We start from the raw sequence: 25606 nt of genomic DNA on the forward strand, positions 1-25606 counted from the left end.
CCTGGAGTGGGTAGCCATTCTCTCCTCCATGGGATCTTCCCGACTCAGGGATTGAACTCGGACTCCTGCATTGCAAGCAAGTTCTTACTGTCTGAGTCCCCAGGGAAGCCTGTCCTTTTACCTGTCACCCAGTCTCCCATGCCCTCCAACCCCTGGCCTCCACTCAGTCTGCCTTCTGTCCCTAAGATCTGCCTACTTTGGACGTTTTTTTATCAGTGGAATCACACAAAATGTGGGCTTCCTGTCTGGCTTTTTCTGATTCGTCCACATTGTACCATGTATTAGTACTCTGTTCTCTGAATGAGACCCCGAGGTGTGGACCCAGCACAGATGACTTATCTGTTCCCAGCTGTTGGGCATTTGCCCTGCTCCCTCGTTTGGACTATTGTGCATATGCTGCTGCTGTGAATGTTTAGACTGTGGATTCTTATGATTACCAGGAAGTGTTACCAAAGGTGGGCTTTTTACTGATGGAGGGGGCCCGAAATAAGATCAACTTAACATTACAGTTTCAGAAAGCAGAAATGGTACTGTGATGATTAGGAAGGAACTTATAGGCCTTCCTAGTCTAGTGTGTGTTGCAGGCTGGGTGTTTGCTCAATTCTTGATCAGCAGATTGCCTGACTGACATTTTTTTTGCCACAGCTTCTTAAGACCCTGAGGCTAGGAGTGATGTCAGTCACGGAAAACTGATTTTGTCCTTCACTCTCATTCCTTTTATCAATCTCATCTTTTCCGACATGTCTTCCCCATAGCCATAACCATTTGTACCAGATCCCATGCTAGGTCCCTTTTTTAAAATTGTATTTATTGGCTCCACTGGGTCTTCATTGCTCTGTGCAGGCTTTCTCTAGTTGCAGAGAGTGGGGCTACCTTCACTGTGGTGCGCGGGCTTCTAGCCTTTTATCAGCAGAGGACAGTGCGAAATAAAAGGTGACCATTCTTGAAAGTTCCTTCTGTCTGCCGTGTAGGCGTGAAACAGAATGGACGCAGACTTCATTCCCTCCTAACTTCTTCCTCTGCTCTCTCGCCTGCCTCTTCTCCAGACAAAACCTGCTACAACCCTCTCTTCAACTCCGAGGACATGCAGGAGATCACCCAGCACTTTGCCGTCTGCCACGTGGATGCCCCCGGCCAGCAGGACGGCGCTGCGTCCTTCCCCACGGGGTAAGAGCAGGGAGCCTTGGGCCCCGGGAGAGGGGCAGGAAAGCCGTGCAGGGTGGAAACAGGCAGTGGGGGGAGGCCTTGGCTGGGTTTTAACTTTTTTCTTTTTTATTGTAATAAAATGTATATAACTTACATTTACCATGTTTAGCCATTTTTCAGTGTGTTAAGTACATTGACACTGTGGTGCAGCCATCACCACCATCATCTCCAGGACTTTTTTATGAGCCTAAACTGAAGCCCCACAAGCGTCATACACTAACTCCCCATCCCCCACCCCTCTGGACACCCTGTCCCTGGCCTCACAGCAGCCCGTTTAGGCTGACTTTTTAATAGGTGTTTGTGATCTAGACAGGACTGAAGTGAGAGAGGTTCTTGACAAGATGAAATGGTTAGCAGAAAGATCTAGAAAGTTGGGCAGAAAAAGAGCGTTGTTGGAAGTAATATTGGTGAAATACGTCCTGTGACCAGGCTTAATCATCTTTATTTGCAAATGTTATTTGCATTTAATCCTTATATAACCAGTGCTGGTAGCGCCATTCTCTAGATGGAGAAACTGAGGCATGGAGAGGTTGACTGCCTTGCTCAAGGCTGTGCGACTAGTTTAACCGGAGGAGGGGGGTGATCGGGTTTGAGCCCAGTCTGCTGAATCTAAGGCTCATCCCCTCTTGGGAACATCAGGCTACCTTGTTCGTGGTTGTCTACACTTCCTGCTCCCCCGTGGTGTGCGACTGGCATGGCCTTTCAGTTCTGGCTGTGAGACTGAGGCCAGGCTTAATGAATGTACTGGACAGTCAGGGTCACACAGGAGAGGCAGAATCCTGCCATGGTGTGATCAAACCAACGTGGGAGCAGGTTCTTGGGTTTAAAGTCTCCCAGAAGAGGCCTTCTTGGTCTCCACAAAGAGATCTCCTTTTTTGGTTACTATTCTGAATTATCCTTTTTTTTCTTTCCTTTTTTTTTTTACTGAAACAATTTGTTGGAGTATAGTTGATTTGCAGGACTTCCCAGGTGGCACAGTGTTAAAGAATCCGCCTGCCAATGCAAGAGATGCTAGAGACGCAGGTTGGATCCCTGGTTCGGCAAGATCCCCTGGAGAAGGGAGTGGCAGCCCACTCCAGTATTCTTGCCTGGGAAATCCCATGGATGTAGAAGCCTGGTGGCCTATAGTCCATGGGGTCTCAAAGCGTCAGAAACGACTGAGCACCTAAGCATAGACGATTTACAGTATTGTGTTGGGGCTTCCCTGGTAGCTTAGATGGTAAATATTCTGTCTGTATTGCAGGAGACCCGGGTTCGATTCCTGGGTTGGAAAGATCCCCTGGAGAAGGGAATGGCTACCCACTCCAGTATTCTTGCCTGGAGAATCCCACGGCCAGAGGAGCCTGGTGGGCTACAGTCCCTGCGGCCGCAGAGAGTCAGACACGACTGAGCGACTTAGTGTACAGCACAGTGATTCAGTTATACATCTGCATATGTTCATCGTATTTCAGATTATTCTATTTTATTGTAAACTATGTATTTTGTATCGAGGTATAGCCGATCAACAATGTCGTGATAGTTTCAGGTGGACAGTGAAGAGAGTTGGCCATACATATACACGTATCCACCGATTTATCCTAAATCATTCATCTTTCTCAGAGAGGAAGGGAAGGGACACCCAGAGATACAACATACAGGTTATAAACTTCTTAATACAGCCGCAGATGAAGACAGAGGTCTGTCAGCATATCTTTGCTTAGCCAAATTAAAAGAGTTAGGGTGACCTGGTGGCTCTTAGTTCCCGATGGGGACATTTTAAAAATATTCTGAAACCTTGACTCCACTCCCAGGAATTTTTATTCAGTTGACCTAGAGGTTAAGGTGCTGGGTCTTTGTTCCCCAAAGTCACCATGCAATTCCAGCCTTTGGCTTGGTGGGGGGCGGGGTGGGTCTGGCTTCCGTCTGCCTCCTGTGGTTGGGGGTCTCCTCGGCCCTCCAGAGTGCATGCCCTTCATCCCGAGGCTGAGTTGGCAAAGCAGGGATGGCGGGGAAGCCCTGGCTGGTCCTCCTGCCTCTGGAGTCAGCTTCCTGCATGTGGGGGCCTCCTGAGTAAGTGTGGGCACACAGCTCTTGGGAGGCAGAACCAGCCTAGAAATGGGAGATATCGGGAAGGAGAACCTGGGTTCAGCGTGACGTGGTGGGCAAGGTTGCTGCTGTTCGAGAGGAAGGAGCCAGGCAAGGAAGCAGCTCCATGTGGGACCGGGGGTTGGACCACTCATGTCCCCGTTGGAAAGGTGGGCACAGTGAGAGCAAGAGACCCCTTCCAGGCCCTGCTAAGGAGTTGGTGATGGGAGCCTCTGTTGCTTCCTGCATCTAGCAAGGGGGACGGCCTCGCCCTGAAGTCAGACCCAGGCAGCTGGCAGACTCCCTGCTATTGTTGTTGCTCAGTCCTAACTCTTTGGGACCCCGAGGACTGCAGCACGCCAGGCTTCCCTGTCCTCCACTGTCTCCCGGAGTTTGCGCAAACTCGTGTCCATCGAGTCGGTGATGCTGTCCAACCATCTCGTCTTCTGTCGCCCCCTTCTCCTCCTGCCCTCAGTTTTTCCCAGCATCAGGATCTTTTCCAGTGAGTCGGCTCTTTGTGTCAGGTGGAGCAGGCTCCCTAACCTCCCCAGTGTGAGCCCTTACACCGTCGCACTCTAGCATACCTGCTGTCATGGGCCAGTCTGGAACAGAGGGGAGCTCCTCCAGCCCTCTGTTAGCAAAATTTGTGGTCCCAGAGGATGTGTGAATCGAGGCGTCTCTGTGCCTTAAACTCCCCCAGGTCTCCTTTCTTGAAGCTGAATTAGGCCACTGTGTCCACCCCAGCAGGGTGGTGTGTGTTCTCCACCTTGTGTCCCAGGCATGTCTTGGGGAGAGAAGTTAAGAGGGGGTTTCCATAAGATCAGGAACCCTTCCTGGCAGGGCTGCCAGGGGACCTCCTTTGAAATCCTCAGAGCTCAAAGTCCCTGTTCATCTATAAAACCAAGTCACTTTTCTCTTAGCCTCAGTGATATTTATAATCTTTATATGAGGGAAATCATAGCAACCTTAGAGATTTGTTGTAAAGATTAAATGAGCTTATGTGCTGTGCTCAGCCATTCAGTCCTGTCTGACTCTTTGCGACTCCATGGACTGTAGCCCACCAGGCTCCTCTGCCCATGGAATTTTCCAGGCAAGAATACTGGAGCAGGTTGCCCTTTTCCTACTCCAGGGGTCTTCCTGACTCAGGGATCAAACCTGCATCTCTTACGTCTCCTGCATTGGCAGGCGGAATTCTTTAGCACTGAGCCACCTGGGAAGCCCAAATGAGTTTATAATGCCCATCTGATGCTCGGTGTGGGGCCTGGGACATAGAAAGCAGTTTGTAAAGGGCCACTTTACAAAGTCAAGGGTGTGGGGGGATTAGGATGGAGAGCATCCTTGCTCAGAGGAACAGGCTGATACACTGTGGGGGTGCCTGGAATAAGGGCCACCGAGGGACTAGACCGAGGAGTCCGGGGCACGAGGCAGGTTGTCACACCGTCCCTGCCCTTCAAACGTGTTCCAGTTTGCACTGTTTATTTCTGCCGGGGTCCGAGCTCTCGCTAACCGCCTCTGTGTGCCCTCTCCCAAGGTACATGTATCCCTCCATGGACCAGTTGGCTGAAATGCTCCCCGGAGTCCTGCAGCAGTTTGGGTAAGAGCTTGCAGAGAAAGGTGACCTCCAGCTTCTGTCTCTCCTGGTGCCTTGGTCTGGCCCCACCCCTGAAATCTAGGTGAACGTTTAAAGATAGGGAAGAAATCAGCTTGTCACACTCTGCAGACAGTGTATGTCTCAGTCTCTTTACTCCGGTGTGCTGCTTGCAAGTCGGGCTGTTCTTGAGTGGATCCACCCCATGATGGCGGCCACTCAACCCACCCTTTCCCCACCTCTCTTCTCTTATTGCCTTTTCTTTCCCATGGGATGTTCTGGAACAGGCTACCTGAGCCCTCCATGTCTCCCTCCAGGCCCTTATTTCTTCAGTGCTCATTTCCTTCTTCCTTGAGCCTTTCATGTAATGATAACACCTCAGAGTTCTTGCCCAGTTCAACTTGCCTTCCAAATTTTAGAATCCAAAATACAGCTGAAGGGCGGGAAGAGGAAGTTCAGGGACTAGGCCTTCCCGTAAGTGGCCATCGGGCGCTGTCCGAGCCTGGCCGCCATCAGGAGCAGAGTGAGGGGAGAGGAGTCTTCCCGAGGTCGTGGTCTTCTGTGAGGGCACAGAGCGCGTGGCATTGCAGTTCCTCCAGGGCATGTAAGGCAGCATGCTGCCAGCCACCCCCAGGGATGCCCAGGACAGACGCTGGGGGGAGACGGGGCTCCTCAGGGCAGGGGGCGAGGGCTGCAGGGCCTCGCAAGGCTCCCCTGCCTGGGATATGAATTTTTATTTCTGCTTCCAGGCTGAAGAGCATCATTGGAATGGGAACTGGAGCAGGTGCCTACATACTCACTCGCTTTGCTGTGAGTCTTTTTGTTTTTTGTTTTAACTTTTTATTTTGTATTGGAATATAGTGTGTTAGTTGCTCGGTCATGCGTGACTCTTTGCAATATCATGGACTATAGCCCCCGCCAGGCTCCTCTGTCCAGGGATTTTCCGGGCAAGAATATTGCAGTGGGTAGCCATCCCCTTCTCCAGGGGAACTTCCCATATTGCAGGCAGATTCTTTACCATCTGAGCCACTCGGGAAGTCCCTATTGGAGTATAGCCGATTAACAATGCTGTAATAGTTTCAGATGAACAGCAAAGGGACTCAGCCATACATACGCATGTATCCATTCTCCCCCAAACTCCCCTCCCGTCCAGGCTGCCATATAATGTTGAGCAGAGTTCCATATGCTGTGCAGTAGGTCCTTGTTGGTTAAAAAGAAACATTTTTTAAAAATATGTTTTAAGTCAAATTAATTCAAGATTAAGGCAGAAAATTGGAAAAACCACAAATAAAAAAATCACAAAAGGGAAAAAGAAATGAACCATAATTGCATTTCCCAAGGGAGAACCACAGTTCACATGGGGCTGTGTGGTCCAGAGTTCTGTATGCCCGGGGCACGTGAGGGCTGTGCCCCCAGGCACACAGCAGTGGCCCTTTCCCCTTCATTGAAAGGCCGCACTAGGCAGATGCTTTTATCGTCGTCCTGATCATGACCAGGGCCTCACATCACCGAGTGTTCTGTTGTGGCCCTTCTTTGTGATAGCTGCACAGTTTTTGTAGTCAGGAAAGTCTTGGACCCTGACTGATGCTTAACTAATCAGAGATGCGCGTGTTAGCATGATGAATGTCACTGACATTACTCGGGGTCCATCTCAGGGGCTCTCAGGTCCTTTGTATCCTGACCAGACATTGTATTCAACCATATGTAATCTGACGGCCTATTATTTGCCGGACTTTCTAGAGGTTAGGAATGCTAGCACGAATACAAAATGGTTTGGCTGTCTAGGCTCTGAGCCCACAAAATATAGTCTCAACTCTATCTTAGATTTCTGTCTCTGAGAAGTAAGAGGATTCTTACTGATTCCTGGAGAGCCGATTACCTTGTCTGATGTATGATGTCCGTGGTATGATGTACCCATTTCACAGCTGGGGAAGCTGAGGGGCAGCGGGGTGAAGTGACTTGTCCCAGGCAGGTCTGCCAAGTGTGTGTGCTTCTACTCCTCCTATGGTTTCCTCTTTGTACTCTCTCAGAAGTCCCACGTAGTGTCTACTATGCTGGAACCTCAGTTTTGGAAGTTGGGGGGCATATCCAGAGCATCAGCCTGCTCTGGGGGTCCACACGGACCCTCTCGGACTTTTCTCTGTCTTCAGTTTGACTTTAAAGTTCACAGTCTCTCCTGTGGCCAGGTTGTCTCTCTCACCTCGTGCCTTGAATTGCAGCTCAACAACCCCGAGATGGTGGAGGGCCTTGTGCTCATCAACGTGAACCCGTGTGCGGAAGGCTGGATGGACTGGGCCGCCTCCAAGGTGAGCCTGGGGGCCTGGGTCAGCCGGGGCTATCCCAATCTGCAGAGGGGCAGGCGTGCCCGACTCTGCCTGGAGGGCAGACTGCAAGGAACCTCTCCTTGCACCCCCTTCCACTATCCCCAGCAAAGAAGGCTGCTTTCCTCTGCTTGGCTTTGAATAGTGAACATGATCTCAGCCATGCGCCATTCGGATTTCAACAAATCACTACTGTCCAAGTCAGTGATACCAGTAGGATGTGGGTCTCCAGCCAGCTTTGATAAGGAGAGCCTGGGTTAAGATGTAGCTACCGGGGACGTAGCATATGTTGGGTTTATATCAAGATGCTGAGACTAAAAAGACGAACAAGACAAAAGACAAATGTCTGTCACCCCAGTCCCCTACATAGGATTAATTAAAAAATATATATGTTTGGTACTGATTTTATGCCGCTTAGTTTTATGCCGGTAATAATTAGCTAACGTGTTGAGTATTTATCAGGTTCTCTTTCTACGCTCCGTGGCTATATCTGCATGACCTCATTCAATCCTCCGTTAGCCCAGGAGTGGGGATTGTTATGACCATCTTATGGAGGAGGAAACTGAGGGTCGCAGGGTTAGAATGTTGTCCAGGGTTGCACAGAGCCGGGCAGTGAGAGATCTGGGGCCGAACAGGACCCCTTGGACTCTGGGGTCCTCGGATCACCCCCGAGCTGGGCTCACCGCGGGCTCCACCTCCATCAGCAGGTGCCAGGTGCCCGCCTGGACCCAAGCTCCACAGGGCAGGAAATGCAAAGAGAACAGGGCACATCCCTGCCCGGGGAAGGACCCTCACTGTCTCGGGAAGCTTGGCTCTGGCTGGGTTCCTTGTTTATCTTTAAAAAATGATTATTGTTTTTCTTCATAAAGGCCCCCAGTATTTGCCAAGGAGAAAGGGAAACTGTTCCAATGGAAACAGGACAAAGCCTTTCAAGCCGGGGTTATCCTGGCTTCTCATTTGGAAAGTGTGTTTTTGCCAAGGTTGGGGTGCCTGTTGGGGGCAGGGAGTGTGAAGGGGTCGTGCCCTTCCGCACACCTCCCACCCCACCCTGGCCACTCTGATATTTCATTTCTTCCTGGAACATTCTGCCAGGACACGGGAGCCCTTTCCTCCCGCCGGCATGATATTCAGGAGCGGAACACACTCCCTGTTTTTTATTTTGTTTTCCAGCAAAGGGAGTGACATTGCAGTGGGCTGGTTTGGCTTCTTGGTAGCTGTCCTGTGCCAGACGTGGGGCTGGGCCGCTGACCATTGGCTGATGTGGGCCTGAGCGCTTTTTGTGGGTTTTACTGTTTGCACTGTCTCTTTCCTTCTCAGCTGCAGCCCTGGTAGAAGACCTCTCTCTCGGGGGTCTAGTGTGTGTCAGACACTAGCAGTTGCCTTGTGTAGCCCTCGCCTTGGCCTTATGACTCTGAGCTTCCCGGCACCCTGGTTATGATCAGAGATCTGAGGTCCAGCGGCTCTGTGACACGCCCCCAAACCCAGGGTCACGCAGCTAGGAGAACACCCAGGTCTAGAGCTTCTCTCCCCTTCCGGTCCCTGCCTGACACTGAAGTTGGTCAACACACATTTATGGAGCTCCTACTGTATACTTAGCATTTATACCTAGCTGTATATACAGCTCCATAAATGCTGTATACCCAGCATTTATGGAGCACCTACTGTATGCCTAGCACTTACGGAGTTCTTGCTATATGCCTAGCATTTATGGAACTCTAGCTTTGTCAGTGGGAGCAGGTAGAGAAGAGAAGGTCACAGTATTCAGGAAACTAGCTTGAGAGGGAAAATCTGGGGGATGACATAGAAAGGATAGTTGGGCATAAACAGATCCTGTTATATAGACTAGCAACTCAATGTGTGTTTGGAAGCAACAGACAACACCCTACCCCACACCCCCCGCCACCCCTTGCTGAGGACTTGGTGAGCTGTGGCCTGGTGAAAGCTGGGAAAATGTGAGATCTTTGTTCAGACACATTTCTGCCCATCTCCTGTGCCCTGGGCTCTGAGAATAAGGAACGGATGGAGGGCCAGGCCACGTCTGCCAGGGCTCCAGGCCCCGTAGGTAACTGGAGACCCCTTCCATCATGGGGTGACCCCAGACTTGGATGCGGGGGAGCCCATGCCACTGCTCCGCCCCAGGGCAGTGGGGTTTGCTGACCCTGTCTGGCTGCTGCACAAATGCCTGCGATCTAATCCCGCCTGCTTCTGTCCTCCCAGATCTCCGGATGGACCCAAGCCCTTCCAGACATGGTGGTGTCGCACCTCTTCGGGAAGGTGAGCGTGTGACCTGGCGTTCTGTTGTTCAGTCGTGTGCTGCCCCGCACAGAGGGCACGGAGCGAGGGGGCGACCCCCCGACCCTCCCCAAACAGCGAGTCGTGACTCATTCACAATCGTCAAGTCATTCCTTCTCTCTCACTCTCCCTTCAACAGAAGTCTTTTTAAACAGCTTTATTGAAGTACAGCACATATTGAAAGTATAAAATGTGAGATTTTGGCATTCGTATACACCGGTAAGAACCATCACTGAAGCCCAGGTGACTAATGACACAGCTTTCCCCCAGGACTTCCCCGGGGCAGCCTGGCCCTCCTTCTCTCGGTCCTCCTCTAACCCTCTTTGGGTCGCTGCAGATTCGCCGCAGTTCCCTAGAGTTTTATGTAAACAGCATCACACAGTATGGGCTTCTTAATTTTCCAATCTGGCTCCTTTCAGTCCACATAATTATTTTGCAATCCATCTGTGTTGATGGGCATATTGAGAGTTCATCCCTTTGTCGTGCTGAGTGGTGTTCCGTGGTGTGGATAGACCAGAGGTTGCTTCTCCATTCACCGATTGAGGGACTTTGGGTTCTTTTCAGTTCTGGGCTATGACAAAGCTAACAGCATGCACATCTATGGACTGTGTCAGCCTCAGTCCTAAGGGCCTCTGTGATTCCTGTGAGAAAGACTTTTTATTCCCAGTTATGTATGTATACATATTACCCGCCCCCCTCCCCCACCCGTGGTGGATGACGAAAATGAGACCAGAGAGGTTGAGTGACCTGTGTGAGGTCTCACAGCCAGCGAGAGGGGCTGAGATTGGAGCCCATGAGTCTGGGCCCAGTGTGGGTTCCTGTAACTAATGCAGGACGCTGGCCACCTGTGCCTCCGCTGGTACCTGGCACTCAGATAGGCTGCTGTGTAGGTGCCCCCACTAAGGCTGGTCTGAGCCAAGCCCCTGGTGACACGGGAGTGGTGCATGGTTCTGCCCTGTCCCCCGGCCAGCGTGGTCCCTGACTCTGGCTTTGTTCCTCCTGCTGAGGGAGAGGGCCGGATGTGGGTCTGAAGTGCCCCTCGATGCCCGTCCAGCCTGGTGATGTGTTCTGTTCCCTGTGTGTGGCCTACACACCACTGCCTGCTCCGCGGCTGGAGAGTGTGACCTTAGACATCCGGGGAGGCAGATGCTTGCTGAGTTGCTGCAGTGTGCGTCGTGTTGCTCCTCGTGTTCGTTGGTGTGGCTGCTGTAGCAAAGCACCACAAGCTGGGTATCTTAAAACAACAGACATACATTCTCTCTCACTTCTGAGGCCAGGAGTCTGAAATCAAGTGTCAGCCGGGCCACAGTCCTCCAGTGGGACTAGGGGAAGGTCCTTCCTTGCTTCTTCCGGCTTCCGGTGGCTTCAGCATCAATTGGCGGGTGGTCCCTCACACTCCAGTCTCTGCCTCCATCTTTGCATGGCTTTCTCTGTATCTGTTTCAAATCTCCCTTTCTCTTACAAGGACACTGGTTCTAAATCTCTGGATTTAGAACCTACCAGGATAATGCAAGATGACCTCATCTCTGGATCCTTAACTTAATTACATTTGCAAAGACCTTCATTTCCAAATAAGTTAACTTCACAAGGTCCCGGAATGTGATGTGAACACATCACTGGGACAACCTTTCAAGCCGCCAAAGTCCTCTTTTTTTATGTTTCAGTTTCCATTACATTTTCTCCACCCTGAGTGTATAACGTGCACCTCGTAGGAATACAGGAAAGATCAGAGCCACTGTCTGTATTTTCTTGGAAGGGGGGTGTCAAGTATAGAGTGAGAACTTTGCCTGACTGTACCTGAAATTACTTGGGGTGTCTGTGCCCCCAACCCACTGCAGTTGTTTTGATCTGTAACCCCAGCACAATTCCTCAGACTGTGACTTTCTTTTTTCTGGGAGAACAGCTGGTTGGTCCCTGTTGCTTCAGTAATCGTGGACTGTCTTGACACAGCTCTGGGCTGACACTGGCCCCTCTTTGCTCCCTCCCACTCTTGATCTGGTTGTCGTCAATTACATCAGGCCCTTTCGTGAAATTGCAGCATCCTCTGTTGTACAGATGAGAAACAGAACAGGCTCATAACTTGTTTGCCTCAAATCACATTCAGAAAGGAACCAGGGAGAGAGAAGGCTGAGGCCGGCCTTCTGCAAAGGTCGGTTGGCCCTCCTGGGAATCAAGATTGAGCTTCTTTCTGGCAACTTCCCATTGCATGGGTTAGTTTTGTTTTGCAAACATGAAAAACTTCTTTTCATCTCTTCCATTAAAAAGAAAATAATGGTAATTGCTAAAGTCGCGTCGGTGTTTACAATGGGCTTCCTAGACTGCCCAGCCTTTATTAAATCCTACAATTTGATGAAGTAGGTGATGTCACTCCCACTTTTTTTTTTTTTTAAAGGAAACTGAGGCTCAGAGAGGTAAAACACTTGTACAAGTTCAGACCCAGGAGGACTGAGTTCAGATCAGAACTCCCAAAATCTGAGCCCAGAAAGGCATGCTTGCCCCTCCAGCTTTGTGATCGCTCTCCTTGCAGTTGATATTCAGACATCAGTCTGCTTCTGGGTACAGCTTCTACTTTCCCAAAGCTTCCCTCGGGCCCATAGCAGGCCTATGGATTAGGCTTTACGGTCTTCACTTTGTACCTGAATAAGAGGAAGAATGGCGAGGGTAGTGACCAGCCAGTGCCATAGTTCCCACAAACGACCTTCTCCTCTCTCTACGCAGGAGGAAATGCAGAATAACGTGGAGGTGGTCCACGCCTACCGACACCACGTCATGAACGACATGAACCCTGGCAACTTGCAGCTGTTCATCAACGCCTACAACAGGTACCCGTGCCGTTCAGCCACACGATGGCCGCTTTCGCAGGTCCGGAACTAAGATGGGGCAGGGAGGGGAGAACATAAAGGTAATTTAAGATGCAGCCCTGGAGCAAATAAATGAACAGAACAAGGGTGCCCAGGAAGGGCCCTGGGAAGTCAGGTGCCTCCCGGAGTTTTGAGTATTGATCCTTTGCAAGGGGGCTTCCCAGGTGGCACACTGGTAAAGAATCCATCTTGCCCGTGCAGGAGACACAGAAGACACAGGTTCGATCCCTAGGTTGGGACAATCCCCTGGAGTAGGAAATAGCAGCCCACTCCAGTATTCTTGCCTGGAGAATCCCATGAACAAAGGAGCCCGGCCTGCTACAGTCCATGGGGTTGCAAAGAGCAGACACGACTGAGTGAGCACACATGTACTTTGCAAGGAGCTTAACTCCACTCCAGATCACCAGGGGTGCAAGCTCGAGTGGGAACAGTCACATGGCAAATGGTCTGCACGTGGATTTACGTATGTGCCTGTGCCGAGGCTGACCCTAAGAAGGACCAGAGGTGGGGAGAGCTGAGAGGGACGTGGCGAGGAATCCAGAAAGGCTACTGGGGGGTGAGGGACTCATTCCAAGGGTAGGGAGCAGCTGAGCCTGGCTTTTGGCAAGGGCGCAGCCCTCTCAAGCGTACCTGGCCGACAGTCTGGGGCTCAGCTAGGGAAGGGGACAGCTCGGGGCCACTGATGTCGGCCAGGGGTTCTAGAATCCCCAAGGAACTCAGTCTGCCACTCCACAGAGGGGTCAAGGATGACCTGGGCTCTGTGTCTCCTCACATGTTAAGAACTCAACTTCGCGAAGGGCATTCATGTCCCTTCCCGCCTACCTTCCTCCCAGCCTCTCAGTGATGGAGGGACAGGTAATACTCGCAGCGAGTAGCTGAAGACACGGAGGCTGAGCACCCATTCATTCAGCAAACACTAGCGAGGACTGGAGTGGGCAGGCTTTTGACTGGGCGGTGGGCACTGAGGAGACCAGCAGCAGCTCCTGCAACCCCACATGCTTCAGGAAAGAACTGATGCCTTCTAACCTCCATGATGAGGGTGCCCTCACCGTCATTTCCTGCTGGGGAAGCGAAGGCACAGAGAGGTTCAGCACCCTGCCCAAGGTCACACAACTGGCAAGCAGAGGAGCCTGATTTGAATCCAGAACTGGCTCCAAGCTGACTGCTGGGAAAGGGTGTCTCATGCTGGGAGGTGCCAGGCAGGGAGAGGCTGGTGGCCATACGTACAGTGAGAAACCATGCTGCTGCTGCTAAGTCACTTCAGTCGTGTCCAACTCTGTGCGATCCCATAGACAGCAGCCCATCAGGCTCCCCTGTCCCTGGTATTCTTCAGGCAAGAACACTGGAGTGGGTTGCCATTTCCTTCTCCAATGCATAAAAGTGAGAAGTGAAAGTAAAGTCACTCAGTCGTGTCCGACTCTTCTCGACCCCATGGACTGCAGCCTACCAGGCTCCTCTGTCCATGGGATTTTCCAGGCAAGAGTACTGGAGTGGGGTGCCATTGCCTTCTCTGTGAGAAACCATAGGAGGGTTTAAAAGGAGGGAGTGAAAGGATCAGGTCTGAGTTCTGAAGAGATGGTTTGGTTACTATGTAGAGGACTCCGAGTTAGGTGTGAGAGTAAGACTCAGACTAAAAGAAGAGCCTGGACAGCATTTGGGAGGTGAAGGCTGTGGCTTGGGGGACAGGTGGGAATGAGGAAGCCTCCACAGAAGGATGTGATTTGTGCATAAAAGGAAAAAAACAAAACAGAGGACAATAAGGTGGAGTCCACAGGAAATGTATGAGTCCTGCTGTCCCTGAAGCCACTTCGGTGGACCCAGAGGGGCTGGGGTGGGACCCCACACAGCTTGGGATGTGGGTGGCTGTTTGCCAGAGTGGCCAGCGCAGGACTGCGGGGTTGCCTGGGCGGAAGGGGGCTTCCTCCCACGGAGGGCATGCTGTTATATGGTGCGTGTGTTTGTTGTTTGTCTGCAGCCGGCGGGACCTGGAGATCGAGCGGCCGATGCCTGGAGCCCACACGGTCACCCTGCAGTGAGTTGCCCTCCCCCCTGCGCTGTCTCTTCAGCTTTGCTGGCCAGTGCCGGCAGCATCTTAGCCCTGAGCTTGGCAGGACGGCCTGCCTGCTGCTAGGACAGCCCAGTGGGCAAGACCTGGATGGATTCTAGCCATGGATTGGGCATGACCCAGTCTCACTCATCTCTCTTTGCAAGAGTTTGGTTTATAGGGTGTCCCCGAGATCTAGGGTTGGGGGGACCTCAGATCTCAAACAAGGCATGCTAATAACCACACCCGACAGAATTTATGAAACACCTACTCTATGCCCAACTGTTTGAGGCTTTGCTTCACAGAGCCTGGAGACAAATAAGGCACAGGACCCACCTTGAAGTGCTTTATAAAACTAGAAGGAAAAGACAGTCATGGGTATAACCAACTGGATTCTACCTTTAATGACTATGTCTTATTATAGTTCCTTACATGAACCATATGATTTGACACCTGAATTTGGCACATGTAATTTCCTTAATTAGGTGTGTCCTTTTTGTCTCTGTTTTTGATGACTGGCAAAGTCCTACTCATCCTTCCTTGAGGAGTACTTGAAAATAAAATATCAGGGCATAGAAGGTCTCTGGCTGAAATTCATACTAGGGTGTAAATGACTACTTACCCATTTTTCCTAAGAATAAAGCAGAGGGTGGAGAAAGAAGATAGTAAAAGAGCGAAGAGTACAGGGGAAAACAACATAATTTTTTTTTTTTTTTAAAGGATTCTGGTCCCAGCCTGGCAGGTCTGGGAGCATGAGAACCTTTAAATGAACCTTGTGTTAACTCCCGGTCTCTCCCTTCCCCCAGGTGTCCTGCTCTGTTGGTGGTTGGGGACAGTTCTCCTGCTGTGGACGCTGTGGTATGTAGAAATCACCAGTAGCTTCTGTGCTTAAAATCGATGGTCCAGATCTGGTTGACTTTGTATGAAGTCTCCCTGCCCACCCTCTGCCCCTCCTCTGCTTCCATCAGAGCAAGTGACGTCTTCTAGATGCCGTACTGGACTTTGGGCAGAGGGCCCAGCCACCAGCCTCCTTCCCTGGTGACTGCCAGCCCTAGTTCCTTGGCAGTGGGCCTTCTAACTCGTCTCCCAGGCCCCCTCACCTGCCGAGCTGCCTCCCACTGGCTTGTTTCTATGGGCATGTTGCCACTTGAATTCCTGGCCAGGAGACTCTGCCCATTTGGGAGTCAGGTGGCACTTTCAGACCTGGTTGGAGCCTTATCATCTGACAGGGCAGAGAGGGACCTGGGAGCAGAGCTTAGGAAAGGCTTAGGAAAGGCTCAGTTCACCCCTTAATTCCCACCTGTGATGTTGTAAGGGTAAAACAAGGATTCTGTCTTTCCAACATCACTATAGCTGGGGACATGGGAGGCTTAGGGGCTATTGGGAAAAGTCTAGAATTGTGATGTGCTTTGGGAGGTGAGCTAGTGCAGGGTCTGCACATGTTCATTTAGTAAAGACCTGGGGTATCCAAATGAACCATGCAATCTAGTCCACTGGAAATGGCAGCCCACTCCAGTATTCTTGCCCGGAGAACTCCATGAACAGAGGAGCCTGGAGGGCTATAGTCCATGGGGTTGCAAAGAATCAGACACGACGAGCAACTAACACTTAACCTTAAGTCCACTGGACATAATCGTAGGATGTATCAATAAAGATACATAGGTTACATTAAGAGAGGTGATAATTCTACTTTAGGCACTCTGAACATCCCAAGTGAGGATTTTTCCCACTTCTGGATGCACTTGTAAGAGGGTCACTGAGAAATTGAAGAAAGAAACCAGTTTGGTGGATGTGGTTTCATGCGAAGAATAGTTGTCAGGACTGGGGATGTTGAATCTGAAGAGTCATTGGCAGCAGCTGGTTAAAGAAGCCCGTTCATTTAGTGACTGTTTCTGTAGCACCTTCTACAGTTTAGCTAATCTTCATCACAACCCTTTGAAAAAGATACTATCTTTATTTTATTGATGAGGAAACTGAGGCTCAGAGAGGTTAAGTAACTTGTCCAAGAGCACACAGCTCATGGTAGCAGGGCTAGAATTTAAAGCCATCTATTTAATGCCACAGCTTGTGTTTTTTCTTTCATGCCAGTAGGAATATTGGAATTTCTGATGATGGTAGCAGAGTGGCAGGGAGGGGGTAAAGTTTATGACTTTGGCTCCAGGTAGGAAATCAGAAATTTCTTCTCCCTCTTCCCATCCAGGTGGAGTGCAACTCAAAACTGGACCCAACGAAGACCACTCTCCTCAAGGTACAGGGAAAACGATGGGGGGTTGCATTTATTCTTTCTTAGAAACACCAAAAATTTTGTGCAGACTTGAGTTGTGCCTGATTATAGTATAACTGGTGGTCAGAAACCACAGAAATGATGACTGTCTGTTCACAAACACCTACTGAGTGCTGGCTGGCAACCCAAGACTGCAAAGATGAAGGGATCTATGTATGGGACTCCAGGAGCTTATGGGCTGCTGGCCATTGTACTCTGGAGAGGGATGGACAGGAATTGTGTGGGCAGGGCCTGATTCTAGAAAGACTCTGCCCACTGTACCACCCTGCCCTGCTTCATGGGCCCCTGGAGCTCAATTCCCTTGTCTTGTCACTACATCCTCATTAGGCTGAGGGCCTCCCTGGGTTAGCTGACCTTGACCTTGAGCCTGGACTGTAGGCTGGCCACAGCCTCACTCACTCTCACTGGAAGAGACCTTCCAGCTCTGTTTCCCTATCCTCATCCCATCCGCATTTCCCTCCCCAAGTGCTCCAGAGCCCTAGGCTTTGGATAAATCTTCACGTGTGCCTGAAATGGCCTTAAGCAGCGATGGCTTTGGATGTGGCTTTTTAATAGGACCTTCAGAAGCGACAACATTTACCGAGGATGGCCAACCAGGAGCCTCATCAGACCTGAAGGCTTGAATGTTGCATTTTCCTTCCGAGGGATCTTTAAAGAAATCATGTGTATGGGGCCTTGTGCAGTGAATGCTTTCTGGTCAGACAGACCCGACTTGGGACTTTACAAGTTCCTCCAATTCCCTCTGGCCCAGTTTCTGCCTCTAAAGTGGGACAGCCATCCCTTCCAGGGTTCTTGAGGGGCAGAGCGAAATCACCTACAGGGCCTAGCACAGCGCCTGGCCTGTCAGGAGCTGCCAGTAATGGTGCGAGAAGGCAGAGTTCAATGCCGACATGGTTAATAATCAAAGCAGCCTAGCCGAGTGACGTGGGGGTTTCCCCACCCATAACCTGCCCGGGTCCCCTCACAGGGCAGGACCCGGGTAGGGCAGCAGGCAGAGTGGATGCCCACTTGCAGCCAGGCCCGAGTCGGCATGCCCTCCACCGAGGCCTTGGCAGTAACCGGTTTCCCTGTCTCCCCAGATGGCAGATTGCGGTGGCCTCCCGCAGATCTCTCAGGTGAGTCACACCTGTCTCCACTCTCCACGTGGAGGGCAGGGGTCTCTGGGACCTGTTACCCCCTCGCTGCCTGCTCCCCCCTGCCCCCACACCGTGACGTCTGAGGACATGTTGTAGACCTGTTACCGTTTGTAAAAGTGCTTGCGCGTCAGGACGTGTCAGATCCTCCTGCAGGAGCCTCTGTGGAGTGGATGACACTGGGTTCAAGGCAGGAAGGGATTTGCTGAGTGGACATAGCTTGGCAGTCATGGACCAGAATCTAGGTGTGCCTGACCCCGAAGACCAAAGGCCATAGCCATGGGCTCCCAGAGCCCAAGGGCAGAGCAGGGAGCACAGAGAGGAGATGGGCCAAAGTGTGTGTGTGTGCCTATGTGTGTGTGCACATGTGTATGTGTGTGTGTGTTCATCCACACGTGTATATGTATGTGTGTGTCTATGTGCACCCACATGTATATATGTATGTGTCTCTGTGTGCATGCATGTGTCCATATGTATGTGTGTACACACACGTGTGTATGTGTGTGCATGCATGTGCGTATATGTGCCTGTGGGTGCATGCATATGTGTATGTGTGTGCGTGCACATGTGTATATGTATGTGTGCACACACGTGTATAAGTATGTGTGTGTGTGCATGTATGTGTGCATGTGTGTGTCTCTGTGTGCATGCAGCAGTAATCAGGCACAAATGGCCTCGGTGGTTCTCTTAGCCTCCATCTCCAGTGTCCCTCTCTGTTTCTACTGGCAAAGAACAAAGTATTTTCACATTCATATCTGCTGTTGAGTTTTGCCTGTTTAATAGCTGGGAGTAGCCAGAGAAGGATGGGATGGTTCAGTTTCAGCAGGAACAGATGGGTGCCCAGCCAAGCCTGCTTAGATGTAAATAAGAGTTAATAGTTGCACACTATTTTATGATGGGCTGTTTATCCACACTGCCTGCTCAACACCCTGCTGAGACAGTGCAACTTAAATTGGCTGAAGAGAAGGGGCACCATTATTGTTTCCTCTCCCCCTCCTTTATTCCTTTCTCTATTTGAAATGAAAAGACTCTAACCCTAGCCATAATTAAAGCATTTTTTATTTTATTTTGGTGTGAGATCATGGTTCCCCAACCAGGGATCAAACTGTGGCCCCTGCAGTGGAAGAGCAGAGTCCTAACCACTGGGCCGCCAGGGAAGTCCCAAAACACATTTTAAATGTCATGGCAGGAGCTAAACTAGCCCAGCCCCGCAAGAGGGCAGCCCAGCAAGAACCAATGGCTCTTTAATCCTGCCTTCTCCTGCCCTTGCAAGTTGGGTGTGTTTACAAAGGGCATTCCCATCCTTCATTCCATTCAATCCCTGCAATAAGCTTTAGAGAGAGGAAGAATGTGCCTTCTACCGCAGCCACAGAAGGGGAATTGAAGCTATCAGATGGCAGAGATTGCCTATGGGCATGCAGGGGAGCTGAGTTTGGGCCGAGATCTCATTTCCAAGCCCGTCATCTTGTTTTGTTTGCCATGTTGAACACAGATGCCCTTGGCTTTCCGCAGCTCCAGCTTGCAACTCTTGTTCTTATCTTATTGTCCCGTGACTCCTAGAGGGCACTTTTAGCACAGACTCTTCTTTAAATATCATCTGGCTCTTTGAGAACAGTGGCAGGAGTTGGTGGAGGTGGACAAGGCCACTCTGATGATGGCTCACCAGTGAAGTGAAAGGGTGTGAGAATAGACATTACATTTGAGAGTTGGAATTAATTAGCCTTCAGATATGACCTTTACCCAAACATTCACCTCCTGGTTTAGATTAAACTTTGAGAGTAATTGGTCAAACTGGGTATGTTTGCAGCATTCCCAGCTCATTTTATTTAAAGTAGCCCAGTTGATAAGAGATGTGTCTGTTCATCCATCTATCCATCCATCCATCCTCTCATCCTATCCTTCTTTCTTTCCATTTTCCTTTCCTTTCATCCTTGCATCCTTCCTTCTTTAAGACCATCCATCCTTCTTTTATTCATCTATCCATCTTCCTTCCTTCTTTCTATCCACCTTTTTTCATTTTCATCTATCCATGTATCCACCATCCTTTCATCCAGCCAGCCACCAGCCTGCCTGCTACTGGGGTGAGAGTAAGCTGCTAGGGGATTTGGAAAACCCTGGGTTAATGTGCAGGCCCACTAATTAACCAGAAGACCTTGGATGGATTGTTACCTCTCCAAATCTGTTCAGCTATGACATGTATATGAAGACGGTACTAACCTCGCAAAGTCATTGTTGGGAGAAGATGAGAGAGTGCTGCAAAGCCCTTAGCACAGTGAGTGGCCGTTACATTCTAGACGCTGAGCTGGGCGCATCAATTTATCCAGTGATGTATTCTTCACAGAAATCCTCAGTTGCAGGTGTAGCACTCTGCCCATATTATATAGGTGAGAAAGCTGGCTCAGACCGGTCATGTAACTTGACTAAATTTCTCCAGCTGTGTAGTGAACGTGAACGTTCTTCCTGGTCAAAGCTAAGTTGGTTCTCCATAATCATCCCGTTCTTTGCTTTCCTCTTGTATTTTTGTCCTGTCAACACGTGGTGTTTCTGTCTTTTGCCAAGCTCTTTAATGAAGGTGACCACAGGCCTGGCTCCCAGTGGCCCTGAGTGATCCGGACCTCCGGTGACTGACTGCACTTTTGCTCTTTTCTCTTGCAGCCGGCCAAGCTGGCCGAGGCCTTCAAGTACTTCGTGCAGGGCATGGGATACAGTGAGTATGGCTTTTCCCAGCAGGGGTGGGCCGAGGGGCAGTGGTGGGAACTGGAAACGGATTGGGCCGAGGATTCTGTGTCACCGTGGGCAGCTTTAGCTTTTCGCACGCCAGGCATGTCAGGGAAGAAGTACTTAGGTGTGTGGAGGGTGGGCCGCAGTACAGAGCTTCCAGTGTCTCCTCATACCCTAGTGGCTCATTCTCCCCCCGTTGTTGAACAGAAGCTGTTTCACACCAGGGAATGTTTTAAGGTGTGGGTGAGGACTAGCCCTCTGAGAACCAAGAAGACAACAGCCCATGAAACCATGAAAATCTTTTTTAATTTTGATTACATGTTTCCCTAAGAGACTTGTCGTGAGGATGGTAATGCTGGTCATGGTGGTGGTGGTGCTGGTGACGTGAGGATGGATGGTGGCGATGATAACGGTGGTGGTGGTGGTGCTGGTGACGTGAGGATGGATGAAAGTGAAGTCGCTCAGTCGTGTCCGACTCTTTGTGACCCCATGGACTGTACCCTAACAGGCTCCTCTGTCCATGGGATTTTCCAGGCAATAGTACTAGAGTGGATTGCCATTTCCTTCTCCAGGGGATCTTCCCAACCCAGGGCTCGAACCCAGGTCTCCCGCATTGTAGACAGACTCTTTACCAGCTGAGCCACAAGGGAAGCCTGAGGATGGATGGTGGCAATAATAATGATGGTGGTGGTGGTGATGGTGCTGGAAGCGATGAGGATGGTGGTGGCGTGAGGATGGTGCTGGGTGAGATAGTGGTGGTGGTGGTGATGGTGGTGGTGGTGATGAAAAATCATTAAGTCCTTTTTTTTTTCTCATTTAATGATCACAATAATCCTAGGAGATACTCTTATCCTCATTTTACAAATGATGAAACTGAGGCTTTGAGAAATTAAGCAAGAAGCAGATTGGGGATCTGTGAAAGTTCTTCGAAAACTGCAAATCTCCGAGCAAATGGGTGATAAAGTCACTTATATTCGAGGCAGAGCATGTCTGCTAAATCGTTAGATTTGAGAATTGAAGGATAAATAGCAGCACAACTAAAGAACCTGCAGCCTCTTTGCAGTATGGCTCCAGTTTGCTCACAGACACACACAGCCCCTTTTCAGCAACGCAGTCCCGAGGCCGGGACAGCCAGCCCTAAGTCCAGCCACACTCCGGGCAGCAGCCAGCGTCGGCAGATGTTGGCGTGTCAGCCACGGCTTCAGCCCTCATGTGGCTGGTTTTGCTCTCTCTCGCTCTGCTGCCTGGATTTCTAATTCGAGTGCCCATCTTAATTAAGAAGTCTGAATGTCTAGTCACTTCCTTTTTTTTTTCTTTATTTTCCTGAGGCTTAAACTGTTTGCTCATTTAAAATAGTAATGTTATGTTTGGTCTACTGACCGCAGTCTTCAGATTGGCCTCAGCCACATTTAGTTTCTAGCACAGCTGAGAGCAGCAAGCCTGATTTTCATGCTCCATGCAGGATCGTGTCCCAAAGAACCCTCTTCCAACAGAAAACATCTGTCTGTGGGTCTCTGCCCCTCTGGGAAAGTGTGCAGCAAAGGCAGTAACTTGAGAAGGGCTTTGTTTACCTTGCAGGCGTGAATTGTAACTCTTCGTCTTGAACCTGCCATGGGTTTGGATTTCTGCTTTGAAAGTGCATTCTGGAGAGAAAGGAAGTGGGAGGCCGGCCTTGTTTGCCCCCACCCACTATGTTGGCTTCTATTTCCAGAAAGCAGCCTGCAGATCATAGGGAAAGACAACAGAAAGAGCTAGAGGCGTCCTCCAAAGATGAGGAAAGGAACCGTTTATTTCCCGAGTGCCTGCTCACAGCTGTGGGCCACTGTGACAAGCCCTTAGCATCCATGACTCCATGCTAGGGTTACCAGAGCCCTGCAGGGTCAGTAAGACTGCACATGTGGGATCAGGGAACAGGGGGGCTCAGAGAAAGTATGTGAGCAACAGGTGTGGGATTGATCCTGATTTTTTCCTGGATTCAGGAGCTAGCTCTTTAAGAAGAAGATTCAGTATGCAAGGATGAATTCTGTTTGTCAGTATCTGTGGTGGAAAGCCAACACATATGCCCACTGAGCCAATAACATAACCCCTCCATGCATTTGTACTTATCACTGCCTCAGTGTGTGGCGTCTTTTATTCAATGTGATCTTGACAAAGAGGCTTCAATCGGCTGATGGAGTAGCTTCCTAGGGTGGCCATAACAAATCTCCACACACTGCATGGCTTAAAACAACGAAATTTATTCTCACAGTACTACAGTTTTAGAGGCTACAAGTCCAAAACCGAGATGTAGGCAGGGTCACGCTCCCTGTATGGATTCTCAGAAGAATCCTTCTTTCCCTCGTTCCAGCTTCTGGTGCTTGCCAGCAGCCCTTGGCTTGTGGCTGCATCACTCTGACCTCTGCCCTGTCTTTACACGGCTGCTCCCTGAGTGTGCATCTGTCTCCTTTTAGGAGGAAACCAGCCATTGCATTAGCGCTCACTCTAACCAAGGATGAACTCATCTAGATAGATCTGTGAAGACCCTATTTCCAAATAAGGTTATAGTCAGAGATTCTGGTGCTTGTGAACTTGGGAGGGTGCTCTTCAACCCAGTACAGGTGGAGTTCTTCATCCCACCGTCTCAGCCACCTGCCATGTTTAAGGGCATTTTAAGTCCTTCGGAATGGACGGTGCCATTAAGAGTTCCTGGGAGCTCACAGGTTGCCTGCAAGAAGAAGTGACAGCTGACCACTCTGTGCGGCCTCGGTTTCCAGCCTGTGGCATGCAGGGATTAGCCGGGCCGACTATGAACATCCTCCTGACTCTAGAAACTGTTGACATCACAGGGTGGTGGGCATGCACTCGGGCGCTGATAGCCAGGGGTCCATGGTAGTATTCTGATTTTACACGTGGGGCCGGGGTTTCAGAGAGGGACGCTCCTCGAGTCCCACAGCTGGTAAGCGAGTAGCAGACAGCTGCGATCGAGACTCAGCTGGTGGGTTCATGCCAGGGTGGGACCCATCAGTCCTCACCCAGCCTGAGCCTGGCTCTTCACCTCTTCGAGTGGGCACAGAAATGACGGGGAGCCCAGTGTCTGGATGGCCTTGAAGACGAACAGGAGCAAAGGTTCCACGGGCAGGCAGGGCACACGGCAGGCTGCGTTGCCAAGGTGCGAGTGTCTCCAGCCTTTGCCCACTCCCTCACCGGCTCTCTCCTCTCTCTCCAGTGCCCTCCGCCAGCATGACCCGCTTGATGAGGTCTCGCACAGCGTCAGGGTCCAGCGTCACGTCCCTGGAGGGTGCCCGCAGCCGCTCGCATACCAGCGAGGGCACTCGCAGCCGCTCGCACACCAGCGAGGGTACGCGGCTGGACATCATCCCCAACTCCGGCGGCCCCGGGAGCAGCGCCGGGCCCAACTCCACGGAGGTGTCCTGCTAGGCGGCCTCGGGGCCGGCCGGCCGCCCCTGGACTCTGGGACCGATCGCTGTAGCTGCCCCTCCTCCGGCCCCCCTCCCCACCCCTGCCTGCCAACCGCACGTTAACTCGTAACTCGGTATTAATCCAAAGCTTATTTTGTACAAGTGAGCTCTGGTGACGACACGGTGAGATTGGGTGTTTGTGGGGTTGCCCTTTCTGGTGAGGGTAGGGTGGGGTGGACCGGACCGGAGGGAAACGTGCACCTCAGTGCCCCCTCCTCCCCCCGATCGAGGGGCTGGGAGGCCACCTTCCTACCCTCCTTTGGAGACGCCAAACTGCCAGAAACCAGCACAGAGTAAACACTCGATCTATCCAAGGCTAGCCTGGCCGGAGCATCCTGGCGCAAAGGGACACCTTGTTGGAAGCCCGGCCCGCCTACTTCCTGTTTCCTCTCCAACTAAAGAAAAAACAGACCCAGATTCTGGAAACCAAGCCCTTTCTGATTGGGGAGGGGGAGGGCAGGGAGTGGTGGGGAGCTATTTTAAAAAAAAAAAAAAAGCCAAACGGGAAGCAGGGAGAGAGGTGGAATTGACGTGGAGGCTCCGAAGTATTTGGAAAAAGCAAATCTCCATAGGTAACTTGAAGTAATAGGTTTTTTTTTTTTTTTAACGTTTGTGCATATATACACTTTTTATGATTGACGCCCAGAAGCCTGTTTTCCTGGCATTTTTTAACGGACAAGAGTAAGGGACAAAATCTTCCAGTTTTTCAAAGAAATGGTCTTGGCAGGCATTTGGTATTTGTGTGTTTAAAGCTTTGAATCAGCTGCCTGCCTCCCCCTCCATCGCCCCTACTTCCCACCCCTAATACATGAACGAGTGGTTATTTCATTCATGGGGAAGAGTGTGTAGATTTGTAGTTGTTTTCTCTGAAATGGAGAGAAAGATTGCAAACAGCTGGGGCTGGCTGTGCTGTGTCTCCAGGCAGCAGCACTGGGGCAGGGGCGTTGGGGTGGGGTGGTATTTTTGGTGATTAGACGTAAGGAATTCCTTGTGGTTGTGATGGAATCCAGTGCAGTTGTGATTTCAGTCGAACCCATCTGGTTCCCAGGAATCATGTGTGATAAATCCTGCTTCCAATCTTTGACAATGTGGGGGTGAATCTGAACTTGACTGCCAAAGGTTTCTGACCTGGTGACCTTCCAGAATCTTCAGCTAGGGGGTGGGATTCACATGGGGAGTGGTGGCCCAGAAGATGTACAGAGTCTGAAACATGTATTCCATGGGATTTCCTTCTCTCTCCTGCCTTCCCCTCTTCACTGCCCCTCTAACTTCTCCCTGAGCAGGGTGGCACCACTGACATTTCTGGGCAATGTCAACATAGCTGTTGAGTTCCTGTACTACTTACTGCCTTTCAATCTCATTTTGGCTAACCATGGATCTTCGTATAGCAAGTTTTGATCAGAATGAATGGAAGAGCATGCATCAACCACCGGGGCCTAGTGGTTACTGGGAGGAAGTAGTCAAGCCTTCTAGGTAGCTTGGGGGATTATGACTCAGTTTACCTGTCACCTACCACCTGGGAGGCAGAAATGGCTGAATCAGAACAAGAAGCTGTTATGTACAAGTCTTTCCAGAAGAGTTTCTTAATGAGATATTTGTATTTATTTCCAGACCAATAAATTTGTAACTTTGCA

At 50.7% G+C, this 25606-nt stretch overlaps 1 protein-coding gene across 2 annotated transcripts in view; it reads left to right on the forward strand.

The window, feature by feature from the left end:
- NDRG1 (N-myc downstream regulated 1) overlaps window positions 1–25606 on the forward strand; it is a 56234-nt gene extending 30628 nt beyond the window's left edge. For both annotated transcript variants that reach the window (XM_061438540.1, XM_061438541.1), the window contains 12 exons: window positions 1047–1167; window positions 4802–4864; window positions 5608–5668; window positions 7078–7164; window positions 9397–9453; window positions 12190–12293; window positions 14308–14364; window positions 15183–15234; window positions 16577–16624; window positions 17740–17775; window positions 20449–20500; window positions 23720–25606. In XM_061438540.1, the coding sequence (XP_061294524.1) occupies window positions 1047–1167; window positions 4802–4864; window positions 5608–5668; window positions 7078–7164; window positions 9397–9453; window positions 12190–12293; window positions 14308–14364; window positions 15183–15234; window positions 16577–16624; window positions 17740–17775; window positions 20449–20500; window positions 23720–23931 (950 nt within the window). In that variant the 3' untranslated portion in view covers window positions 23932–25606. The remainder of the gene's footprint in view (window positions 1–1046; window positions 1168–4801; window positions 4865–5607; window positions 5669–7077; window positions 7165–9396; window positions 9454–12189; window positions 12294–14307; window positions 14365–15182; window positions 15235–16576; window positions 16625–17739; window positions 17776–20448; window positions 20501–23719) is intronic.

The sequence above is a fragment of the Bos javanicus genome, chromosome 14, assembly GCF_032452875.1.
Source record: "Bos javanicus breed banteng chromosome 14, ARS-OSU_banteng_1.0, whole genome shotgun sequence".
Lineage (NCBI taxonomy): Eukaryota > Metazoa > Chordata > Mammalia > Artiodactyla > Bovidae > Bos > Bos javanicus.